This window comes from Aethalodelphis obliquidens, unplaced genomic scaffold, assembly GCF_003676395.1.
Source record: "Aethalodelphis obliquidens isolate GAN/ISIS:26980383/991018 unplaced genomic scaffold, ASM367639v1 scaffold32, whole genome shotgun sequence".
Taxonomy (NCBI): Eukaryota; Metazoa; Chordata; class Mammalia; order Artiodactyla; family Delphinidae; genus Aethalodelphis; species Aethalodelphis obliquidens.
Window position 1 is genome coordinate 4,590,466 of NW_020837976.1, and position 26,670 is coordinate 4,617,135.

The window sequence follows — 26,670 nt, forward strand, 5'->3', positions numbered from 1 at the left end:
AAAAAAAAAAAAAAAAAGCATATTTAAAAGGTGAAAAAATATATACAAATAAGGAACTGGCTATTTAGTTTTTTTAAAAGTCTTTACAAGGTTCTCCTAATTAGGCTGTTAAATTTCTAGAAACAGAAAGTACATCTAATAGAAAACTGCATCTATATTACGCAGAGAGGGGAGCCATCCAGTAATAAGAGATCCAGAATGTAGTTTCCATTTTCTTTCATTATTCAAAAGTACCTTAAGAAGATATTCACTAATCTCTACTTCGATATAATTTCAGCTAAATGTAAAATGCTCCTGCTGAACAAAATTCTACCGCTACAGAGGGTGATTTCAAACTCTTTGGCCTAGTACTCAATGGACAAATATGTGCAATTCAAGATTCATGGTGGTATACAGAAACATTCTTACTTTTGAATTCCGTATGTTCTAAAAGACACTGTATGCATATGGAAAGCATCAGCAAAAAATCCAGAACTGGAAGTAAGTACAGAAAATCTAGGGATGGTAGTGGTAGCAAATTCAATGTGTGATGCAATGATCAACGCTTAATGAACATGAGACTAGAGATAGTGGATGAGAGGCAGCTGCTCCCATGTTCCACACCCCGATACTTATGCCAGGGGTCATTAACTCCCTGCTCTAGTGCGTTGCAGATGCCAAACAAATACTGAGCACAACAACAATAAATCTGAAAGCAGATTAAACTTGGAAAAGCAACTAAGTCTATTTCAATAACATCTTGAATTTTACAAATCTATTTGGTCATGTAATTTTTCTACTTAATTTTAAGATATTGTTTATTTAGAGGAAACTTAACTCATTTATTTTTGTTCCTTTAGCTTAGCAAAACTTAATACCAGCAATTTGACACATAAAAACTTTAACATTTTTCTTTCAACCTCATATGGAAATTTATATCATACAAAACAAAAAAGAACTCTGGAGCTTAAGCATGTCAACATAGACGTTTCTATTTTCAGTGTAAGAACTATAAAGGAAGAATATTGACTTTGAGACACTTAAAACAGACCTTCACACTGAAGATGATCTCTGAATTGTTAGAACTTTCAAGCCTTTTAGCTTATTTAATATTTTTAGATCACACCTAATTTTAAAGCATCTCCGTACTTTTGGGTAAACTTATCATCTATGTGTATTAGTTATTAGATACACCTGCAAATACATCCAAAGATGGAGTATACACTACTTTTGTCATTTTGAAGTATTTACACTATGTTCATTTATTCAACTGATATTTGTTAAGCTGTTGGATGTTCATAGGTGAGAAAGGGGAAGAAGGAAATAAACAAGTAAACAAAAACGACTATTTTAAAAGAAAATCTTCAGGAGGAAACCAACTTCGATAAGATTTTCAGGGAAGGCCCACCTGACAGCCGAGAAAGAACTGGTGGTGCAGAGGGGCTGGCTCAGAAGTGCAGGCCAAGTGAGGAAGGAGCACATATGAAGGTTCCAAAGCAGAACCCCCCTGCCCCATCCCCCTGGAGGCCGGGAGCCTGGGTGCAGTGCACGAGGAAGAGCCAGGGCAAGGCGAGGGCAGCCAGGCCGGCCAGGACATGCACGGTCTCACAAACTGGTGAGAGGTTGGAATTTTATTTGAGTGAAATGGGAAGCCACTGAAGAATTTTATGTGACATCATGAGATTGACACGTCCACAGGCCTCCTTTCCACTTCAGCATGAAGAATGGATGGGAAGCAGGCAGAAGATTAAGGAGGGGACTCTCTCAGGAGGCCAGAAATGACTGCAGCCTGGACCACAATGATGGCTTTGGGGATGGAAAGAAGGGGATGGGATACTCACTGGAGGTGGAATCCACAGAACTTATTAATAGATTAGATGTGTGGAAAGAGGGAAAGGGAGGAATCGGGAGTGATTCCTGGGTTTCTTGCTTGGGTAATTGGGTGTAGGGTAGATCCCTTTACCAAAAATGATGTTAGTTAGGAAAAAGATAGGCTTCAGGAGAGAGAAGCAAGAGCTTTTAGTAGGTACACATTACACTTCAGAAGTCTAAAAGAGATACAAATGGCAAAGTCAAGCTGTCAGTGGAACACAGTAATCTGGAACTAAGAGGAGATCTAAGCTAGAAACATAAATTTGGGAATTCTTACCAAAGAAATAGTTGCGGCAACATGAATAGATGAGATGCCTATGGAGAGAGTAAACAGAGAAGTAAAAGAGGACCAAGGATGAGCATCGAAGAATTCCTACACTTTTTAGGACAGGCATAGGACGAGAAATCTCCGAAGGCAGAAGTAGGAAGAAGACTATGAGTGGGAACGCCATGAAGTCAGAGAGAGGCACGGCAAGGGAAGAACTGTCCACCCTGCAAAGTGCTACGGAGATGAACCTGGAGACCACCGGCAACCTTGGCAGGACAATTACAGCTTCCTTGAGAAAGCAGACGTTGAAGTGGAGTGGGATAATAACAGCAGACCCGTACACGCTCAGAGTATCTAGAACAGCACTTCAATAACAATAAAACAAGATTTGAGTCCAAATGTGGTAAAAATATAAATAGCAATCCTATAGTTAACACATGCAGAAGAACAACACAAATTTATTTAATACCTTCAGGTTCCAGTCACTGTGTCAGGTGGTTCCTGAATGAAAAAAAGCCAGGCGGCCGGCTGTGCTGCCATACCGCCCTGTACGGGGAAAGGCTCTGGGAGAGCCACCAGCCAGACACAGCACTGAGGCACCTGCCTATGTTATCATAGGGCTTAGGAATATCAGATTGAGTAAATTCTTGCCCCAAGGAATTCAGGGGAAGAAAAGAGAAATGTACATAGGTAATTATAAAGCACTGTAACACTTTTCATATGAAATTTATAACATATTGTATAGACAGGGCATTCCAGGAGAAGGGAGATGTTTGTGGTGATAAGCTGGGGTCAGAGGAGGCCTTCTAGAGTACCTGATCTCCAATTAAAGGGAAAGATGGACAGCCTCATGGAAGAGAGAGGGCAGTCAGGAGGAGAGGGGTTATTTGAGCAGAAGGAACTGGACAGCCTTAGCAAGATACAGCAGCAGCATGTTGTGTGCGGGTTAATTAAAGCACCTCCAAGAACAGAATAAGGTGAAAGCTGAGGAAAGAGGGAGAAATTTTACCAGGGACCTACAGAGTCTTATATTTCACAATAAAAGGGTTACGATATCATCCTACAGGGATGGAGGTGCAGAGCACTTAAAATGTTCCACATAGGGAGGGGCATGTTATTCAGGTTTGTGTTTTAGATAGATTGTTCTGGCCGCTGTGTGGGGATGGATCTGAAAGTAGTAACACTAAAGTCAGAGGGAACAGTTACGAGGCTGCTTCAGTAGTTTAGTGAAAGATGATCAGAGATTGAACTTAAAATGTGGTAAGAGGATGGAGAAGAGGGGATTGATTCAGAAATACATATGAGTAGAAATCGAGATGGCTGGATGGCCAACTGGATGTGGAGAAAAAGAAAAGACTAAGAAGATCAATGGATCCACAAGTGAAATAGAATACTTAAGAAAAAAAGCAGGTTTGGAGAAAGGATGATGAGTTCTGTTTTGGACCCAGTGAGTTTGAAGTTCACAGGAACATGTGAGTGCGTATATATCCAGCAGGCATCTGTGTGTATGAGTCTGAATTTCAGAGGAGAGGTTTGAATCGAAGACACCTTTTTTTTTTTGGAAATAGCTTCACTGAGGTGTAACTCACATGCAAAAAGTCACGAATTTACATCTGGTGAGTATTAGTAAACGCATACAGTCTCGTAACCACCAGCACAATCAAGATACAGATTACCATCAGCCCCCATAAGTTCCCTCCTGTCTTTTGGAAACACCATTTGGAGAGTCATCGGTAAAAGGTGGTGGTTGAAACCCTGGGAGTGGATGAGGCCACGTGTAGCTGGCGGGGGCGGGGTCGGGTCAGTAGAGTGACAGTAGCAATGGGGACACTATCTTGCAGAAGCAGGTAGAGGACAGAGAGGACTACAGAACATTCAAAGAGGCACAAAGGGAAACAGGAAGGAAGAGGTTCAGTTAGGAGGGAATGACCAACAGTGATAAGTAGAGAAGCAGGTAAACTACGATCAATTCTCTTTAAAAAAAAACCAAAAGCATTACATCAGTCCACTAGGTCGGTAGAGATCTTAGAACAGTCAGTTGAGGTGCAGCAATAGAAGCAGAAGATCCCTTGCGGTGGGTGGAGGAAGCGAATGACAAGAGAAAATAAGACTGCTACACCGAGAGAATTTTATGAAAAGGACAAGGATGAGGTTGCAGCTAGAGGAAAGTGCCAGTGGAATTACGAAAAGAGAGTCTTGAGTCTGGAGTTGGGAGACCTGGATTCTCGGAGTCTCTTGTTTACCACTTAGTAACTTGTGACCTTAGACCGATCTCAATTTATGTGGGTCTGTTTTGTTGTCTGTAAAATAAGGCAGCTTAATCAGATGATCTCCACTGTCCCTTCTAGCTTTGATTCTGTGGCACCGTACAGGCATCTAGAAACATGGAGATAATTTGTAACCCTTGTAAGAGCAATTTCAACAGAATCGTGGGGATGATGTGAATTGAAATGTGAATATACAATCCCTCAGAGAAATCTGGATATGAAGGATCTTAAGGAAACCATGGCAGATGGACACATGTTTCCAATATCATCATGAGACAACATTTTGAGGTCCACATAGGGCAGCACATGACCAGGGAGCCAAGCCAGTGTCAACGAACTCCAGAAGAAGAACTAACATTTATTCAATACATAGTAAATGTCAGTAAGTCTGCGAGGTGTTTCACGTGTGGAAAAAGCTAGATGTCCAGTGTTCTTTCTCTCTCAGATTCTCTCTACCATTTATGGAATCACTGCAGGTACAACTTTATATCATAGTCAACCTTTGAGGAGGAAACAGAAATGATTAGGTTCCCCCAAATATTTTATTCAAAACAAAGTCTCCATGGCAAATTTAGATTAATAATTATAGAATTTTGGTACAAAGAGAACATTTTTCACAAATTCAGAAATCAGCATGCAGAACAAATGGGAGTTCAAATTCAGATCTTCTCTCTTCAATTCCAAATTTCTCCATCATATGACAGCTACCTAATATTATTCTTCTTTAATTGTCATATGCCTAGGCTTTCATCTATTTCTTGGATTATATGGGTTTATATAGTACTTATCCTTCCCTAGATTATATCTAAATCCCTATTAAACAGGTACTCTAGTCTCGACCGAGTAACATTCTTTTCAGTCTTTGAAAGATGCATTCCAGCATCTATCAATACCCTTATGTGACTGTAAGTCATAGCCCAGAAAAATCTAATCTGGTTCTTGACAACATCTAGGTACTCAGGTTTTATTCTCTTCTTTTCTCTTCTGAAGCCTCAATCCTCAGCAAGAAGAAGAGATGAAAATACCACCTACATTGCTAAGTCCTTCAGTTCCTACCTAGGACATCTAAGTCAATGGACATACATGCGATACTTCTTTTTTGTGATAAAGTTTAGTTCCACATGGCATGCCTGTCTTTTGGCAAAGTCTTATGTAATAACTTCGCCTTTACTGCCACTGGTGAAAAATTTACACAATACTCACAATGAGAGGTCATAGAAGCTTAACTTGGCTAACAAAAAATGGGAACAAATTAATATTTATTATATGTCTTTTTCTTGCCGATGCAATCTTTTTAGGCTCCTTTTCGTAAAACTTTACATATGTTTAGGTAATTTTCTACGTCAAGTCCAAATAGTATGGTCTACTTTACATTTTTTATGGTACAGAGTATCAGAAAGGAAGTGGGCACATAAAATTTTATGACAAATAGTATAATAAAGGAAAAATAGTAACAATGGTGACAATGTTGAATAGATTAGTGTACTGTTAAGGCACAAAGAAAAAATGTACAACTGAATCTTAATATCTGGTCAATTAAGGACACTGCTACAAGTTACTAATCAGATTTAATAAGGAGGTACTCTTTTGCATGGAGTCATTTTTCACCCTCAGTAGCAGGTGCTTAAAAAACACTATTGTAAGAATTAAAATTAAAAAGTACTTTAAAGTACTTTATACATTATTTTATGTAAGTGAAGCATATAGTTCAGCTTTATAAATTATCGTTAAGATTTTAGGTACAATTGAAGACTTGACCATCCCTTAAAGATAAACTTTTTCCTAATCAACTGTAACCAAATTAACAGATAAAGACTATCCATATGTCCTCCTTCATTTTTAAAATATTTCACCTCAAATGGTATTATAATATAGAGCAATTTAGAAATATCAGAAAATCTAAACCATGAACAGATAAGAAGAAACAGGCACTTGCCTCTCCATAAATCTATTAAGACACAAAAGCTAGATTTTGCTTGGTTTTAAATACCACCACAGTCACAAACACACACACACACACACACACACACACACACACACACACAGAGATTCATTTTAAACACCTTTTATATACTATTTAAATTAAACCTGAATATAAAAACTCTTCTATATATGTTAAGCAGAACAAGACAAAAGAGAGGAATAATTTTCTGCATAAACTTTTTAAGAATTCTTGTTCAAAAGCATTTAAAAATAAAACATTTGGAGGAGATTTGGGGAAATGCGAATATAGATTTATAGATGATAGTATGGATTTCTTTAATTTCTTTAGCTGATTTCAATAATTGCCTGAGTTAATGATATTGTGGTTTAAATAGGAAAATGCCCTTTTTCTTCGGAGATAACGTTATCTACAACTTACTTTCATGTAGCTCAGGTTAATTAAAAAGGTTGCAAAGAGAGAGAAAAATGTAACAAAATGTTCATAACTGATAAACCTGTGACATGGATACACGGACACATACATATGTTCACTGTGTTATTCCTTTAACTTTTCTATAAGTTTAAACATTTTTGAGATAAAAAGTTGGAAAAAGTAATTCATTTCATATGATTACAACTAGAAATATTTGTTTCAAAAGAAGTGATCTGATCCAACACATGAGTCATGAACCATTATCAAAACAAGGTTCTTCCAGTTTGAAAGGATTTTGTCTATTTAGATGAGAGAAAGGTGCGGATTTACTTGAGGAGGAGAGAAGGGAAGGCAGCTTCAAAGTTTGGGAGTTTGCCTGTCACACAGCTGCACATTTCAGGAGGATGGGCTCTGCGTTCGTCTTCTCAGCCTTCCCCTACTAGCTGAGTGATGGCTATCTGCAGGGAGATGCAGGGGGACCTTGGAGAGGGTGTGAGTGCAGAGACAAGATAAGGAAAAGGCAGTGACCCCAGACTGAAGGGAGATAGGTCTCCCCTGGGTTTTCATTTGGATGGATCTCCAGATAGGGGCAGGTAGGGAAGGGGAGAGAGCTATTAGACACCAGGTGATAAAGCATAAAGAAATTATAATAAAATGAGCCATCCTCTGCTCAGCTTCAACGAATGATGACTTACAAAACTATTTCACTGTAAATGAACTTGATTTTCAGACTCATTATGCGAAAAAAGACACAAAACGACTCTTCAACTAAGAAGAAAAACCAAAACATGTTCACTTTGAAACCCAAACCCAGAGAGCGAAGACTTGGGGAGAGGGCCTTTAAAACGAATGTTGACCATGCGGCGCTTAATAAATGTAGGGGCTTTGAAAAACTCCTGTTGTGAGAAACACCTTCCTCACTACCCAGAAGACAAAGAGAAACAGTGAGTGTTGACAGCACGGTATTAAAAAGCCAGCCCTACCCAATTTGTTATCCACAAACATATATATTCTCTTTAATTTACTCTAAGCCAGAGTGTTGGCTCATAGCATTTTACTTTTATGTCATTATCTCTCTGCCATACACACAAGTCATAGCTGGGGATTTCAACTCGCAGTGAAGCTACACTGAGATTCCAGGTCTCAGGTAGTGTTGGCATGAGTGCAGGTCTCTTCAGTCATAGAGAAGACAATATCCTAGGGAGTCTGGAATTAGTCCTATTTTGCACCATTCAAGCCAAAATGCTGCTTATCAAGAAGCAATTGCTAGCTAATGGCTATGGGGGAAAAACCACCACTGCATTTTGATCCAAACACCTCTCGGCACCTGACAATAATTAAAGCTGAGCAAAGTGTAAACGTAAAGTGGAGACAGATTCTCGAGGAGGTTAAAGAGCAAACATTAAAAAGGCGAGTTTACCTCATCCGACTGGGAGGGGCTGATTCTGGGCATGGGCGATACTTGCGGCGTTTTCAACTGCGTGCTGTTGCCGTCTGCCACCAGCTCTCGGTGGACCGTTTGGATGTGGTTCTGGAGTTCACTTTCAGACTCAAACTTAACGTTGCAGCTGGAACAGCGCGTCTTCAGCGCCCCGGCCTTGCCCTTACCCTCCATGGCACTCAGGTTCTCATTCTGGCCCAGGCCTGGTCTACTCGTGCCGGGAGGGACGCTGATGCCCGGGCTCCCGCTCTTACTGAGATTCACGCAGCCGGCACACAGACCATATGGCAGGCCGTTGATGTCAAGTTTCACCAGATCTTGCTTGGAACGGAATTCCTTGAGGCAGGACGCGCACTTGTACAGTTTGGGGACATGCTGGCCACGCCCCGTGGCCTGGACCGCAGACCCGTTGCCCGTCTTTTGCATGTGGAACGTCCCGTGGATTTTGAGTTCTAAGGTGGAGGTCACCGTCTGCATGCAGACCACACAGCGAAATCCCGTCAGGGAATTCCTCAGGTCGGGGTGCATTTGGCAATGCTCTAGAAACTCCTCTTCGCTCTGGAGCGGCATCTTGCAGATGCGGCAGTTTCCGGTATCGAGGCTCTTACTGTGCGTGACTTTGTGTTCGGTCAGAGTCAAGAGGGAGGGGAAGCGCTCCCCACAGATGGGGCACATGTAGTGTTTGACGGGGCCCAGGTGGGTCTGCATGTGTTCCCGGAGGCCGTTTTCCGAGAAAAAGGTTCGAGAGCACACGTTGCACTTGTAGTTGCCTTTGATGAGCTCGGCTTTCTTCTTCACGATGGCGCTCTCCCCGGGCCGGATGTTGTGGTCCCGCAGCTGGTGGTTCTGCAGCAGGGTCTCCATGGTGTAGGCCGCCCCGCAGATGTCACAGCCGTACATGGGCTCCGAGGTGTCCACGTCCTCCTCGCTCCCGTCGTGGCTGTTGTGGGACTCCTGGCTGTTGGTCAGCAGGGTCTGCAGCTCCACCTCCTCTTTCTGCGCCTGCTCCGAGGCCCCGTTGGCGCCGCAATTAGGCGTCTTGGCGTCAAACACGCAGTGCTTCTCCCGCAGGTGTTTCTCCAGCAGGATGATGGCGTGGAAGGCTTTGCTGCAGAACTTGCAGTTGTACTTCTTGCTGTGGGTGGTGATGTGGCACTGCAGCTCCACCTCGGTGCCGAAGGACTCGCCGCAGAAGATGCACTTGTGCACTTTGCCCTGGTTCTCCAGGTGGTTGTGCTTCACGTGCAGCTGCAGGTCTGTCTCGTTGCGGAAGTCCCAGTTGCAGGACGTGCAGCGGTAGACTTTCTTCTCATTACTGTGCTTCACGGCCAGGTGGAGCTGAATGGAGACCTTCGAGTCGAAAACTTCTTGACAGAGGGTGCAGCGGAAGAAGACGAAGGTGTGCATGTCCAGCAGGTGTTTCTGAAGGTCGTCCACTGACGTGAACTGCTTGTCACAACTCTCGCAGATGTAGTACGTGGAGGTGATCATAAAATGAATGGTGACGTGCTTCAGCAGGGATTCTTGGTTGGGGAACTCCTTGTTGCACTGAGGACAGGTCAGTTTCGGTAGCACGGTGTCGAGATGAGTTTTCAGGTGAGTCTGAAAGCCGTCCAGGGACGTGTACTTAGCACCACACTGATTACAGATATACTCTCCCGCTGGCCGCGCAGGCGCACCTCCGACTGCCTGCATCATCTTAAGAGATGTCTGCTCTATGGCCACAGGAGAGAGGGGGCTCAAGGCCCTGGATTTCTTCCCGTTGTGAATATAATTCAGGGCCAAGGGAATGTTTTTATGATTCTCTTTGATGTGCTTGTTCAGTTTAAGAACGCTGTTGAATATTGGAGAATTCGTACAATAGGAACAAGAATAGACTTCTACGACTGGTTCTTTTGGAGTCCCGAGCACTGGAGACCCAAATCGGGAGCCACTGAGGTCGCAGTGGACCTGCCTTATATGCTCTTCAAGGGAAGAGTCAGTGAGGAACCCCATGTAGCAATGGGGACAGAAAAAAGCGTTGCTGTCCTTAGCCGCAGGGTTGGCAAATCCGTGAGAACATCGGATGTGTTCCTGAAGGGTGTTGAGGTCATTGACAACTTCGGAGCAGAAGTTGCACTGGTAGACGATGGCAGGCATGGCAGAAACGATCAGACCTGGGTCCTGAGCTTCGTGCACTTGCTTAAGATGTTCATTGAGGTTATAGAGGGAGGGCAACACCTCCAAGCAATACTGACAAATGTGGGCCTGCTCTGGCTTATCTAAATGCATAGTTTTCAGGTGAATCTGCAGAACCGCCAGACTCGAAAACAACTGCTTGTTGCAGTAAATACAGCTGTAGGTGACTTTTGCCTGTTTACTCGAGGGGACGGTCATGTCCGGGGTTTGCTGAGAGGCCCGCTTCCTCCCTCGACTCTTGGGGATTGGCGGGGCGGCTTCCACCATGGTCGAGCTGTCCACTGAGAGGTTGGAGTCCGGAGTCGTGCTGGACACGGAGGTGTAGCCCACCGTGACCAGGGAAGGGCTGTTGCTGTGGTTGCATGACTCCGGTTGCTGGTGACTATCCATGTGGCTGTACAGTTCCTCGACGGTGTGGAAGCTCTCGGAGCAGATGGTGCAGGAGTTCTTCTTCTCCCCGCCGTGCATCTGCTCCATGTGGTTCATCAGGGAGGTCTCCTCCACAAAGAGCTCGTGGCAGTAGACACACTGGAGGGCCGCCCGGTCCTCGTTCGGGGAGCACTCGGGGTGGCACTCTGCAATGTGCTTCTGGAGGTCTTCCGGGAAGTCAAAGCCTTCCTCGCACTGACTGCACTTCTGAGTGTCCTTCATCTTCCAGTCCTCCATCCTGGAACCGGACTGGGAGCCGTCCTTGTTCCTTTCGTGAACCTGCATGTGTCCGTGTAAGGAACTAGAGGACAGGAACCCACGGCGACAAATGGCACATTTATATGGCTTGTTGGACGTGTGAGTCTTTAAGTGGATCTTGAGGTGATCACTTCTGGAGAACGCGGCATCGCATTCGCTGCAGTGGTACTTCTTGTCCCCAGTGTGGAGTTTGATGTGGCGATCTCGGCTCCGCTTGTGTTTGAACAGCCTACTGCAGTAAGTGCATTTGAAAGGCAGCTTGTCGCTGTGACTCTGCTCATGGTGCTTTAGGTAGCTGAGACGGCTGAACGACTTGTCACAGAATTGGCATGGATAAGGGAGTCCAGGGCCACCTTCTTCCTCTCCAAAATCGCAACCTTCTCCGTGGCTGGGGGAAGTCTGGTCCTTGCTCGAAGGTGAGGAAGCTGGCCAGGAGCAAGTGGGGTCATCTTCCACATCCACTCCATCTGCAACAAAAAGCATCGGAACGTTTCATTTTCCGTGTTGAGAGTTCAAGAGTGAGTTTACTGTACCACTGTGAGTGTACTGTACACAGGGTGGGACCAACAAGAACCTTTCAGGGAAAAAAAAAAAAGGAGAGAATATTTGAGTGGAACACTTTCAAATCCGAGCCCCAAGCTTTTCTTCTGCATTTACTTTTCACTGGATTGTAAAATATAAAAAGATATTAAATAGTTCTGTGCCTAAATTACCCTTTTATTACTTTTTATCATTCTTCTTTAGAAGCAACGTATGTATTATGCATTGACAATTTTATTAAAATGCAGATTTTAATATATTTAATGTTTCTTTTGTGTTCATTCTAAAATGATTTGCATATTATGTGAGCATCTGAAGGACCAAATGAAAAGAGGAAATATTACAGGAATGATTTAAAATTAATGCAGTCAACCCAGATGTCTAATATTTAATAAAATATTCCCTCTGAATTTTGCTTGTTTTTATATAAAAAGGCAATTCTGAAGACCAGAATCTTTTATGGGCTTCTTATTGATACAGACCTTATTGCATGCAGCAAAACAATATTAAAAAGTAAGCACATGAAAGAAGACAGAAGACACAATAATAATTATGTCTTGTTTAATAAAAGACAACCAGGACTTCTTCAATAACTGTAAGATTCGAATAGCATAGGCCAGAAAATGGATTATTAGATGTTAGACGGGTACTGCTAGATATTACATGTAGCTAGGATCAGACAGGATCAAGAAAAAAATGAGTTTCACAAGGGCCAGATTGTAATAGTGTATTTTGTTTGGAAAGTTCAAGAGGTGGCCCACCATTTCTTCCTTTTGCAAAAGCTTCAGCAGCATGAACTTCCTTAGCCAAACAGGACCTGCACTTTGAGGTGAGCAGAGACAAAGCAACTTGTAAAAAACTGGAAACAGGAAAAGTGATAAATGATTATGCTAAATGCTGAAAGATTTATGGGTAACAAAGAGAAGACAAACAAGCCTGAAAGCCAGATATAATCTTAGCAAGTTATCCATAAAGTAACTCTGCTTTATATTGGGCGGTTTTTTAACCACGTTTGTAGCTAGTGTACACTCTTACTTCTGTCACTTTCTTAATATTCAAGTGGAAAATGAGACCTTCTCAAGTAGGTTGTAAAACCTCTTTCTGGCTTTTCAGAACAATCTATCATTCAGGATCGGAAGACATTGTAAAAGCTTTTCATTCTCCAAAGGAGCCAGATTTTTCATAAAGGCAGACAAGTAAAGACCATGGAGTGTGCCTGGTGGAGACAGTGATTCTATTAGAATAGTAGGTTCAATTAGAATATTATTGGGGTATTCCAATAAGATGCAACTAGAATATGATCAAATACATTTTCAAATTCTTCAAAGCTAAAGTTCACTAGCAAGCTATATTATTAACACAAAAGTAGAAACTGGCAAGCATTATGTAAACAAATTCCACGTCTGCTTTCTTTAAGGTAACAAGATTTTACTAGATTATCAACCTCTTGCTTATCCACAGGAAACAGATGAGGATCATTCCTTTCCTGCATCTAGAAACTGATGACAACACCATCTCACTATCAATGCCAGATGGCAACCATCTAACTCTGAGAAAACAACCAAACACCATTCCTGGATCCCTGCCCACTGCAACAGAGCTTCGCAATACAAGTTGAAAACCACATGATTTTGCATCCTCATTTATATACGTCTATAACCTAACGTGTTTCCAGCATAAGAAAGAGTCTGACAATTGTGGGTGTGATTTCAGTTTAAGGGTGAATACACATAAAGAATATATGCAGATAAACACATCACCTAACATACAGAGAGACAATTTTGAAAAATTAAAAACAAAAACTTCAATGATGGTCTAGCTTTCCCCTTAGAAGACATAAGCTACCTAAGGCTGGTAGCCCTAAAACAAACCAAAGTTTGGAAATCTTTCCCCTAATTAAAAAGTTTACTCTCTATTAAATTTGCTCAGCATTCTAAGAAGAAAATCTACCACTTTCCACACATTCCTTGTTTAGGCTTACATCCTGTTGTTTCACTTAAAAATATTTTCAAACACATCATCTCATTTGTACAGTTGGGGAAAACAATGAATCAGAATTTGTCATGCATCTAGACTGAAAGAACAGAGCTACTGAGCCTGAAAATTCAGCAAGTGAATTTATTATTAAATTGCAGATTATGCCCAGGCATGATATATCATTATACAAATGCACCAAGAATTATTGAGCAACAGACCATTATAAACATGACACCATGCTTAAATCAGGTTCTTGTCTGTGGGCCATGCCTGACTATACCTCTTACATACCTGTTCTCCTAAGCTTATAAATTTCAAATATAGTCAAGTGAGCTGAGGGTCAGGATCAAGTTTTTACTCAAACCAAGATTCAAGGGAACTAGAAATCTTCTCTTCACTCTCTCTCCTGTCCCTATTACTTGGTCTTGGGATAAAGAGGACGTGATAATCGAAGATGATGTGTCTTTGTAACTGAGATACACGGAAATCACCTACCGGCTTCCTAATTAGGGCTTAGGCTGAGCGATTGAGGGACACTCAGCAGAAGTAAAAAGTTTGAGCAGGGAATGCTACTTTTAGAAAAATAAGCAAAGGTTTCACGAAAGGCTGATTTCTGTTTTAAAATCTAAATTGTAAAACGCTCATTTGCTAGTGTTGTAAGTGGGCCTTTTCTCCCTGGGATGCACAAGGAACTCACTGACAAGACTCCCAGGGGTGTTGATCCATGCTCTAAGGGTATCAGAATCTCCCCAGACTTTTGTGGTGTGGTGGTGTTGCCAACATTCTCCGAGGTCTACCCAAGTCTTTGAAAGCTACTCGTCCCCATTACCTTAAGCTTTTTGGCATTCACAACACAAACTATGTTTAAATGGCTACTACAGACTTAAACAATTTCAATTTCTTTTTTTCATCTGGAAGAAAGTGTGGAGGATTCTTTCAACTCCTGTTACTGAGTCAACTTGGACTTTTTTACCCTTTGACACTCACTAAGTGCTACTTCTTACAGAAGTGTGTTTCTGTGTTATGGTACGTTTTCTGCATTTCAATGTGAAGTACTTAACATGTCCATGTTAAATTTTAATTTTTTTGGAATCAGTCACTTCACACTAGCTGACTCTAAGAGAGCTACAGCTCTTACAACGGGAAGAAGAAGAAAAAAACAACAACAACAAAAAAAACTTTGCTGGAAACCAGCTCTGTGGCCTAAAAGTCTATTTAAAGATGCAAATGTGTGTGCATAGTTAGTGCAGATGTTTTTCTACAGCAACTGTACTTGCTGAGTTTCACCATTTCCATAAAGCACATTAAAACAAGTGTGTGAACACTCGGAGATGAAAGTCTCGAACACTCCTGAGACTTTCAGTGGAAAGGAGAGCCGCCTGACTTTTCTCCAAGCAGACAGGAATGCCCATGATTCAGCAGCCTGAGTAAATAAAAGAGGTCCTTATTTCCTAATTTTGCTGGCTGGCCACACTGCAGCAGCCTCTGTGCTCCTGCCAAAGGGGATGCAGAACTGGAACTACACCCAGCAGCTGAAGGCCTGTCTTTGTTAGCCAGCCAGGCTTTCCCGACCATCTTCTGGCAACAAAACTGCCATATCCTGCAAGGAAGACCTCCATCTCGGGCTTGATGGTTCTCTAGTCTGCCTGAAAGGACCAAACAACAGATTTTGCTGGGTCTACGTCGGAGGATGACAGCTGGAAACTCAGTTAGCGGCAGAGCAACACCTGTTCGGTCCTATTTATGGGGGAAAGTGCTCACTAACAGAAAAGTGAAGTCGTATTAGAAGGAGGGATTGTGCAGGAAAAAAAAAGACGCCAGAGCACAAAGTACCTCTGTGACATGAGCCATCGCCCCTCATGTACCAACCTTGGAGGAGAGAGCAAAGATTGGCTATGATTTTACCCTGGCTACTGGGGGATGGACAGACGAACACACCCTGGGAAGGGCTGCTGGGTTGCCAAATGGGGGGCTGATAATGTCCGTCTACAGCCTGTCATTGTGGAAGAAAAATGCTGAGGGTCTGGCCATTCTTTGGCTTTCAAATCCAACTGAAGTAGCCAATAAAAAAATAAGGTCAAAGAAGGAGGAAGAGAAGATGCACAGGAAGGTTTGGGGTGATGCTACAGCTTTTTATTTTTGCACCGTAAAGCATGTCTTAGTCTTAGGGTAAAGTACACGCTTCTGGAGGGCAGGGACCAAGCCTAATTTTAGAATGCTGACTCCAACAATACAGGCAATCCTGAAATTATTAAGGAGGAAGTCAAGTAACAAAGGGGATTGACTCACTGTACATGTTAAAGAAGTGATCCGAATCTCTGAAGTTATGGAAACTTCCAATACATTTAGTTCTTCGTAGGGCTGGGCCCACGAGAAGCTGGCTTACTGATGTCCTTTTGCTACCTGAGCTCATTCATTGTAAAGGCAGAGAACTCACTAAACTGCCCTCGGGGACTCAGTATCATGTGTGTGCAAGTGCCACACAGCAAGATTTCTTTAACGGGGACAGGATTTACATCACTGGTGACTTTTCAAGTGAGGAAAAGAAGCCCGAATACTGACAGCTCTGGTACCTCTCTTTTCGAAGAGCAATAACTCAGAATGAGAACTAAAAGTCAGGAGTCCGGAGTTTTATTTCTAGCTTCGTAACTGACTTAGAGAGTGACCTGGCCAAGTCATTTAATCTGCCCCTACCTAGGTATTTCACCTGCAGTATGAAGATGATAATTCTTGCTACTTACCCTCTGGGGTGTTACAAAGATTAGTGAATATCTCTAGGGCACCTATCATCGCTGAAGGAAAAGCTGCATATGTAAACAAAAAGACTTACATGTGTTGCATGCATGTACCTTTTCACATGTAAGCTTCTTAATGTGTGCAGTATAAACATATTTTAACATTTTCTTTTCTTTAATTGAACCACTGGAATATCAGCTTTAGGGACTGGCCCAAATAGTGCCTTAAGCATTCACAGTTGTATATTTGGCCACCAAGAAAATAAAATATAAATTGTTGGTGATAGCTAAAAGGTAATGGACCATACACCCAAGTATTAAATTATTATACATATGATACAATCTTGGCCTTTACTGACAGATAACCTTGGAACAAGTATTTTGCTATGTAATTCCAAAGCCAAGGGTGGACTTCGGAAATGACCTCTCTTATCCCTCAAAACACTAGCAGTACAATCACTGCATTATTTAACATCAAAATAAGTTCATTTAGTAGATGATTTTTTTAAGCGTAGGACAGTAGGTGAAAGCATGAGACCAAAGGAAATTTCCAGGTTATTTCCTCCATTGGCTGAAAATGGTTCTTTCTCTCTACCAGCATGCTCTAGGAGCAGTTCTGAACTTTCATACTAGAGTTCATAGTCCTTTTTCCACTCATTAACTTAAGACACCTTAAGACAGTTAAACTGAGAATCTTGAGGGAAATATACAGGTATGCACAAAGGCTGAGAGAAGTTAGGTGCTATCAAGAGAGAACAATATTTTGAAATGTGTGTTTAACAGACACAGGTAACAAGGATATTTGTCATGTTAACCCAGAGCCATCACAGTAACAACTCTGCATCATCGTATTTAAAATCATCTCACCAAATTGCACAATACATTTTAAAGCAATGATCTGAATTGCTGAAGGATATGGTCATTCTAAATAAATCATTATGCATTATTACACAATTGTTTCCTTTCATTCTCAACAGAAGTGTCAACAGTTTTAGAAAGGCTGCAACTTTAGTAATATAGCTATCATACTTTTTTAAAAAATCAACCGTTCCACATTAAATTCACTCCTTTGTCATGTAACTTATTTAACTACTTGAAAAGGAATATTCTTTACTGGGTGTTCAAAAGAGAAAAGTGAACTTGAAAATTACTTATAATTCACAGACGCTTTTAAATTCTGTAATATTACAAACTGTTCTGGAAGGACCAATTAAATGCATTAACAGTTAGGTTAGGAGGGAAAAGGGTGGTCACTCATTAATGATAGCAGCTGTGGGAGCTGCAGTTCGAGGAGCACATTTTTTAACACAGTCAAGATGAATTCCAGTATCAGAGCTCAGAGGTTATTTTTTTTTTCCTTTCAATACTCTCTAATAAAAAAGAGGCTCACTTTCCCCAACAATCCTTTAATGCTTTGGATGAGCCAAAGAGATAAGTTGGTATCACCCCCGCGCTGTCCTCCTTAGGTAATCCTGGGCTTTATATCCAAGCTGTCTCTTTCACCAGACACAGTTCTGTTACGTGTGCGGAGAAGTACAAATGTTTCGCTTGCTGTTGCTTAAAGTTCATTTGAACAGACGGAGCTCAATGAATTCCATCTTCCGCCGCCAAATTAAACAGAAAACAGTGCATTCTTAAGCAGTTCACACTTAACTCCACCTCTCAAATCGGAGGAAAAAGCTGACGTGAAACCAGTTAAAGAACAGTCATCGTCTCTCTCACGGAAACTGAGACGTGTTTCTGAAGCCAGACAGAAGGAAAAGCGGTTTCCAGTTACGTACGGGGGTGAGCACAGCTTTGCTGTTTCCATCTTTTGGCTCACTTAAAAATATATATAACTAACGATAAGCACCAACCTCTTGGCGTTCAGTAATTGGCAATCATGTGCTACACATCTGTTTACAGTGCTGTGGCTGTGAGCGTTCTACATCATTTAATGTATTTATCTCTCCTTTAATAATGACAGCCATCATCACGGTGAATTTCCCAAGTCTGTTTTCTTTTTATCTCAACTATTTTGAGTTAAAAGGCGTGTTTTCGTTACTTAGAAGTCTTGTATTTATATATGACCTCATACCACAAAGAATTTGAAGTACTTCTTCATTGCTTATTTCATTTATTCATTCATATAACCAACATTTATTAAACACCTACTATGTGTTTAGGTCTGATAACTAGCTTATGAACTCTATAAATTACTATATATATATATATATATATATATATATATATATATATTTTTTTTTTTATTTAAGTCTTGGCCTCTGGGCTTCCCTGGTGGCGCAGTGGTTGGGAGTCCGCCTGCCGATGCAGGGGACACGGGTTCATGTCCCGGTTCGGGAAGATCCCACATGCCGCGGAGCAGCTGGGCCCGTGAGCCATGGCTGCTGAGCCTGCGCGTCCGGAGCCTGTGCTCCGCAACGGGAGAGGCCACAACAGTGAGAGGCCCGCGTACCGCCAAAAATAAAAAAAAAGTAAAAAAAAAAGTTTTGGCCTCCTTGTCTAAAATATCAGAAAAATTCTAGCTTTCCCCATAGTTGATATAATAAGAATCAAACATGACATTGTATGAAAGAGCTTTCTGAACTGCTACAATATAAACATGTACTAAATTATTACTACTACTCTAAAAGTCAAAGTTACCGTTAGGTTATAACTGATAAATGTGAAAACATTACAGAGGAATAAAAATTAACTATAATTTAGTGGTTGCTTTCTTCATATTGAAATTCTAAGAATTTTAAAGGACTTCAAAGGCATTTTTGTTTAAATATAAGAAATACGAATTGAGTTCCCTGCCAGTCCAGTGGTTAGGAATCTGTGCTTTCACTGCTGAGGGCCCGGGTTCAGTCTCTGGTCAGGGAACTAAAATTCCACCAGCCATGTGGTCAAAAATTAAAAAAAAATAAAAATAAAAATAAACCAAAATACAAAAAAAAAATCTGAACGCTAATAGTAGTTATCTTGAAAATCAATGTGCAGGAGCTCATTCTTTAATAGCAGCACACACTGGCAAGCTGTGATTAATCCATTAGTGGAATAAAATCCCCACAATGGGATGGCTTGCATTCAAAATCTTGAAGCCACATCCCATAGTTCTGACTCCAGCCCAATATCTCACTATTTTACCTGTTTAGAAATTTCTCGAGGGCAAATTCTACTTTGCTTCACAATCCTTTGCTCTAGTTGAAATATACCTATTAAGCTTTGAAAATATAGCCACACCTTTTGAAATATACTCAGCAAATTTCTCAGTGCTACCATGTTAATCATTAGTAATTTTAAATTAACCTCTTCACTGGGGTAGCATAACATAAAAGGGATTCTTCCACTAACAAAACTGAGTTTGAAAATGGCTTCATTAGTGAATGATGGACCTCAGAAAAATCATTCCACCATGTTAATGGTTTTTCGAAGAATTGCCCTACACACTAGAATTTTTAAACAAAGAGATCAAATTCTGTATTTCAAAGAGGAGTCTGGTCTATGAGAATGTTTTGTCATGTTGAACTCTACTGAATACTTTCCAACATGTAGGCTTTGGTCCAAGGCTGGCGAACTTTTGGTCACAAGGAATTATAACAGTCCTGAAATGGTGTTCACTCGAGCTGAATTTCACCTGTATTTTATCCACGGCAGCAGTAAAGCTGACATGAATTTTTGGCAGTTTAAAAAGGCCACACCGTATACTTCACTGCAGATAAAGCCACTGGAGAATACAAAAGTGTTGAAAGGCTAAAATTTAATTAATGACCAATTAGCACCCCCTGTGGGTTCATTGTGCAGTAAAGTGATAAATACGGTGTGCTAATATAGAAAAAGCTGTTACAAAGATTAGGGGGGAAATATTACAATTATCCATTTGGTATTATAATACGGTGGACATCAGTGTTCTTGATTTTGATGTTCATGTGTCTAAAATATGATAGGAATTAAGATCTGGGACAAATAATCATTTTTTATTTTAAGGCAGAGACTGTCTCACACAAGTTGTCAGGCTGAAGTAGAAAAGCTAGTGAGTGCACCTAGCCAACCACACAGCAGCTGCAACTCAAAACTAGTTTGTGTTGCCTACTCCTCAATCAGTGTTTATGCATTTTATGGGGAAGTTATATGCTATGGTGGTATTTAAAAATTGGGAGGATGCTACACTATCTTGAGATTTTATGCATATGTCGAGATCTACAGGACAAATTGCCAGTGCGTCCTCACAGGACAGAATTTCTATGGTGTTTCAACAGAATCATTAACTTTCACATCATTAACTTTCATCATTAACTTTTACATAGTAAACCTAAAACTGAAAAGTGATGTTGGATCCCAAGTAACACAAATGATATAAGGAGTCATTTATTTTATTTTTTTTAAAGATTTTTTTGATGTGGACCATTTTTAAAGTCTTTATTGAATTTGTTACAATATTACTTTTGTTATCTGTTTTGGTGTTTTGGCTGTGAGGCATGTGGGATCTTAGCTCCCCGACCAGGGATCGAACTCGCACCCTGTGCAGTGGAAGGCAAAGTCTTAACCACTGGACCGCCAGGGAAGTCCGAGGAGTCATCTATTTTAAATGAGGTAATGCTTATAAACTGCAAAGGACAAAAGTATGTTCTTAAAATAACTCTAATTAGGGCATAACAAAGTATTTCTACACAGATCATTAATATCAGTATGCTTACTCATGTAGTTTTTTTTTTTTTCATTTACCTAATTAGGCAAAATTTGAAAGAGGCAATCCTGAAAATAATGCTGATTATCAATTTAATGGATTTTCCAGGTACCTTATTCTCCCTTTGTTTTCTATTTCTCACTTTTGGTTCAATTTACTCTTCCCTAGAATGAATATAAAAATAAAATTCAAACCCGTCCATTCTATCATTTTTTTTCTTGTTAACAGTCCTGGTAATTTATTTATGGGAACCAGTACTAGTCAAAAGTATGGCACGGGCTATGTGTGCATGTATGTTTTTATGCAGGACTGACTGATGTTCAGAACAGACTGAATGATCTATGTTAAATCAAGGCATACATTTTTGAAATATCTTTGCTATTTCTCACTGCAAAGTATTAATCATAGTAATTTGCCACTTAATATGAGTAAATGCGCAATCATGTCTTAATGAAACACTTCATTAGGGGAAGTCTTTATGATGCTATTTTTTTACCGATTAATATATATTACATATAATTATATTATTTTATTAAATTATATATTTTGTATACTCAATTATATAGTTTACACATGTGTATATATAATTGTATTAAAATATAGGTGTATGTATATATACATGTGTGTTTATATATATGTGTGTGTGTTACATATATATGTCTGTTTATATATGTAACTAAGATGAAGTTTCTTGCCAAATATCTGAAAACTGGTGACAGAGTCAGTCCTTAAAAACCCCACGATACCTCCAAGTAATACTATTTCATTTTTCCTAAATCCAAGATAATTTTAACATAACAAAACAATGTATAAGAAAAGAATACTGTGGCCACAGTAACAAGGGAGTTAAGAGGCTGGTCGGAGTCTGGGAGCCTTGGAGACTCCATCTGCACTTGTTTCACAGGGACATAAAGACCTCTATCCCTCCAGCACCCAACACAGAGGACACGAAATTCCACCGAAAACTGAGCGTACTAATATGATACAAATAAGAGTAGATTAAGAAACTCTAGTCAGATAATAAAGAATTTGACATGTAACTGCTTAGTTCACATGTGAAATGCACCAATTCTGAATAATTTTCATAGAGAAATTTACAGCACTGTTTCTTTGTTTTTATTTGCTTTTGAAAAGGGAAATACGGATAGCATATATCTGTATTTCCAAGGCTTACTGACCCTTGCAAAATCATGTCTCCAACACCCAAAGACATAAAACCGACTAGCACAGTGCTGGGATCTTGACTGACTCAATGTTGTCTGTAAGAAAGCGCTGGTTTCTGAATCTTCACAACGCCTCCTCCCACATCTGAGCTCTACTCTTTTCTCTTAAGATGACCTGATGTTGTTTGGCATGGGTTCTGCCTACCTCTGGGTCTGACTTGAGGGATCAAAGGAAAGAAAATAAATGAATTTGATTGAAGCCTACACAGAGAAAAAAAAAAAAAACTCAAGGCTGTCACTCCTACCTTTTCATATATATGAAACATTAGATTTAAGATCTGTGAGAAGTCTTAGTCTTTAGGGAAAAACAAGTGCTAATCTTACAGATGAACACACAGATTGGTGAGGATGAGTAACAGGTTATAATCTTGCACTAACAATAGGAGCTGATGGGGGCACTAGAACCCAAGCCCTAGTGCCCCCGTGTCCAGGCAAGCAGCTTGGTCTATGTGTCAGGTAACTCCCCCAGAGTCCACCCTTCCCTACCCTCCCACTGAAACAACAACTGCCTCAAATGCCACCCAGTCACGCAGTTTGCATGGGTAAATGAGTGAACTTAAAATAGTGTTTCACATTATTCTCTTTGGTTGTTGTTGTTAAAGATTTCATTGTGGTTTTCTTTTCCTACTACAAAACCAATTTATGCTAATTGACATACGTGTACACGCATGTACAGAGGAAAACAAAAACCTAACAATTCTATGAACCTGTAATCTGCTGTTGACACATCATGACAGCTTATTTCTTACCTTATTTTTACTTCTGGCTACTAGCTAGAAAAATCACAGACACATACACACACACAGACACACACCCCCCTCTGGTTTTCCTTAACAATCTCTCTCCCCCTCGGTCTCTTCCTTCCGTCCTCTCCTCTGAGGGGAGTGGTTTCGTTGGGTCAGGTATTGGCAAATAAAAGCAGAAGGAAAGGTTCCATCAAATTAGCACGTGGTCAGCTTCACCTTCCTCATACTCTTGCCTCTGGAACCACAATTCCTGCCACTCATCCAATGAGGGATACAACGAAGGGTCCTCCTCACCTTCCTCTAAGCTCCCCTTCCTCTGTGATTACTGCAGCTACCACGACTTCACACAACGAAACCAAAGGGTGACCCTCTGCCCCAACCAGATGACCGAGGGCAGCGTTTCTTAGCATAATCCACCACCACCTGCTCCCCAGTCACTTGAACTGTGGTTGAAAATGCAAACTCCCACACATACGCCCCTGCCCAGGTCTACTGACTCTGAACCTCTAGGGATGGGGCTCAGAAATCCTCATTTTTAGCAAGCTTTTAGGGTGCTTCCCCTGTATTACTGAGTTTGAAAACCACTGTAGTCTTTTATCGCCTCTGAATCATTGAAATCCTCTGCTTCATGTCTGCTCCGCTTGGCTGTGCCTTTTCCATATTTGCCGCTCCGCACTAGAGCAAGGGAGACGGAGAGCTTTCTCTCCCTCATTCAGAGACCAAAATGAATCCCAGTTCTTCCAAGAAGCAGCTTTTCCAGAAAGAAAAGGACGTCATCATCCTTTGCCTTCCCATCCCTTAACATTGCCTCCTCCCACTACGAGTAGGACTCCAAGCTTCAAATCTTTTCAGTATCAAGTTCAACTACCTCCCATAAGTCACTTCCTCTCTATAGAAGAGTGTTGTTGGCAGCAGCCTGTGAATTTCTAGAAAAAGACAGTAACCATTTTGAAGAGTTATCAAGTTCCAAGTACATAAAGGCTGGATGTTACACGATTAGGATACGAAGTTGTGAGTAAACAGCTCCTTTCAAATGTGAACATGGAAAGGTCTAACTCCTAAACTTTGGTGGATAATTACTTTCAAGCTGCGTTAGCTTGATGAGAAATGTCAATAGGCTATGAAATGCTGCTCACCCTGTGAACCATTTCAAAGAATGAAGGTCGTCATAAAACTGAAGACAAAGCAAATGAATAAGTGAAGGAGGAGGAGGGGAAGAGGGAAGGGGGCTTCCGAAGATCAGCAATTCTCTTTCTCCACTCAGGAAGGTGTGGCTAGGATTGCTGATTAAATGCCTTAAGTTTGGCCCTCTCTCGAACCCGTAGATATCTTGTTTTTTGCACTGGCTCCTATCAGTCGCTGGCAACTTCCTGGGTTCTGCACGTAAGTGCGGAATGCCATACAGTAAATTAAGCCTTCTGCTGTCAGAGCTGGAAATAGGAGGGGAGTAGAAAAATAGCTTGATCTCAAATGATTTTTATTGGCTTCATTTACATCCTGTTTAAGGTCTTCTGAGTAGCTCAAGGTGTCTTATCTCTGGCTACCAGGGGGTATTTTGCAGTCAAAGCAGTTAACATACTTCTCTCTCCCTCCCCTCCTATTCCTTTCCCTCAAGCTCTCTCTTTTTTTCAAGCCATCTTATCACACACATCTCTTCATTCTGAGGAGAACCCATACTTACCAGAAGCAGTGTGCTCTATTGTCTTTGGGGGCTCTCAGAGACAAATGAAAGTTGAAGTCAAAAGAAAATCAGTTAACCTCTCTACTCAGTTTGGAGATACTCAGGACTGTTTCACTTTTCTAAGTGCTAAATGGTATGAGAAACATTCCCCTGTAATGTACATGCGTGCAGAACAGCTGCCCCTATCAGATTAAGAAGAGCACGAACAAAGTTGCTGGGTACTAAATTGCATAATGACGCTATCCCAGGAAGAGGAGGCTTCAATAATCTAGCAAAAAAAAAAAAGCAAACAGAAACTAAAAGACAGTGAGGGCAAGTGAGAAACAGTAGTGGAGAGAGGAGGGACTTCTTTCCAGAGGCACCTGAATGCTAACCGTGCGGTCCACACAAACACTAAGGTGGTTATTAGAAACATATGCAGTACACACCTCTGATAGCAGCATACACACCATTATTCAAATCTCTTCAAGAATCACACAGTCTGCCAGGGAAACCAAATACTGAGGGGCTTGATCCTTCTGTTATAAACTCTGTAGCAATAGCCCACAACCCGGGTACACCTTGGAATTGTCCGAGGAGCTTTAAAAAATACTGGGTCCCTGTCCAGACCAACTAAATCAGACTGTCTTAGGGTGGGGGGAGGGGGCGGCCCTGGGGAAAGCAGTCAAGGTTGACAACCACTGCCTTAGACTATCAGCGGTCAATTTGCAAAACCCCATGGAAGGCAGTCTAAGAGCCAGACTCTACAAAAACAAATCCCTTTATTGTCTGGGCTCCCTACACCAGCACAGGGGGAAGTTTTCTGCATACTTTGGGTCAAATGAAATGAACCAGATTTTTTTTTTTTTTTAAGTTACAGGAAGCAACACTGAACACTCCACTCACTCACCATTATTCCCTGTGAAAGAGCAATATGTGAACAGTTATTAGGCATCTCATCTGTGTGTTTTATATTCCTTTTAAAAATTCCCATTCCTCTTCTCCTTCATCCCCCAGCACCCCATGGGCTCCTTTATATTAGTGATAACCCCATCCTTTCACCTGCGGTGAAGGCTCTCTTAATTGTCCATTATCTTAGTGTGTCAGCACAAAGGAGCAGAGACGGAATCCTCGTCCAAACGGTTTCACCTCCCTCTCCTGAGAGTGATGCCCTTGTCAAGGCATTAAAAACACGAAAACCTGCCACTTATCAGAATTGTATTTGAATCGAACCACTGTCCTTGAAAACTGTAGGCAGGAGATGGTATCAAACGGCAGCACATTGCCAGCTCCAGTTCTACGGAGGCTGGAACAATCTACAAAGATACCATCCAAACTTTGCCATGCATCCCTCATAATGGAATTACAGGTAACAATGAAAACATGTTCCCTGATTTTTTTAAGTGTTAAATACAAAGGAATTCCTGGGTCAGATTGCTCACGAAGGCAAAGTTAACAGTTCCAAGCCCTAGGACGCCTTTGACTGTAAACTCACGGAGGAACCAAACCATAAAACCCTTCTAATTACTCCAGGCCTCCGATTCTTACAAACATAAGTCAAGGCTATGAAAACATCACATTTATCTTGTTATATGGGGGGGGGGGGGAAATGAGCACATCTTTAGTGATCCTATGGACAGATTCAAAAACAAAGCACATTCTAGACAGCATCTAAACACAAAGATGAAAGAGAAAAAAATACATTATTTTCAAGTATTCATGTCATTTTGTGTGATGTACATTTCTCTGTATTTCCTTGCCACTTTTGATATTTCTTTCTTACTCAATTCAAACCCACACTGCCTTAGGAAAAAAAAAGAATTTATGCGTGCTTTTAACAAGTAAACAAGTGTACAAATTAATTCAGAGAACAGTAATTTTGAAATTTTTCTATATTTAATGTGCACTGCAGTTAAACTACTTTTTCTGTACAAATTAATTTACTGCATCAGTGATTGATGTTTATGTTTAGGCAATTTTATTTCTCAGTATGGTAAAATTAGACCTAATAGTTGCAACCTGTTATGTCCAATCTGTCACTGAAATTCAAATTGCCTTTTTCCTATTATTCA

At 40.9% G+C, this 26,670-nt stretch overlaps 1 protein-coding gene across 1 annotated transcript in view; it reads right to left on the reverse strand.

The window, feature by feature from the left end:
• The window catches only part of ZNF521 (zinc finger protein 521), a 283,654-nt gene that overhangs the window by 154,250 nt on the left and 102,734 nt on the right, over window positions 1-26,670 (reverse strand). Inside the window, exon 4 of the mRNA XM_027127642.1 lies at window positions 8,163-11,515. Coding sequence (XP_026983443.1) covers window positions 8,163-11,515 — 3,353 coding nt within the window. The remainder of the gene's footprint in view (window positions 1-8,162; window positions 11,516-26,670) is intronic.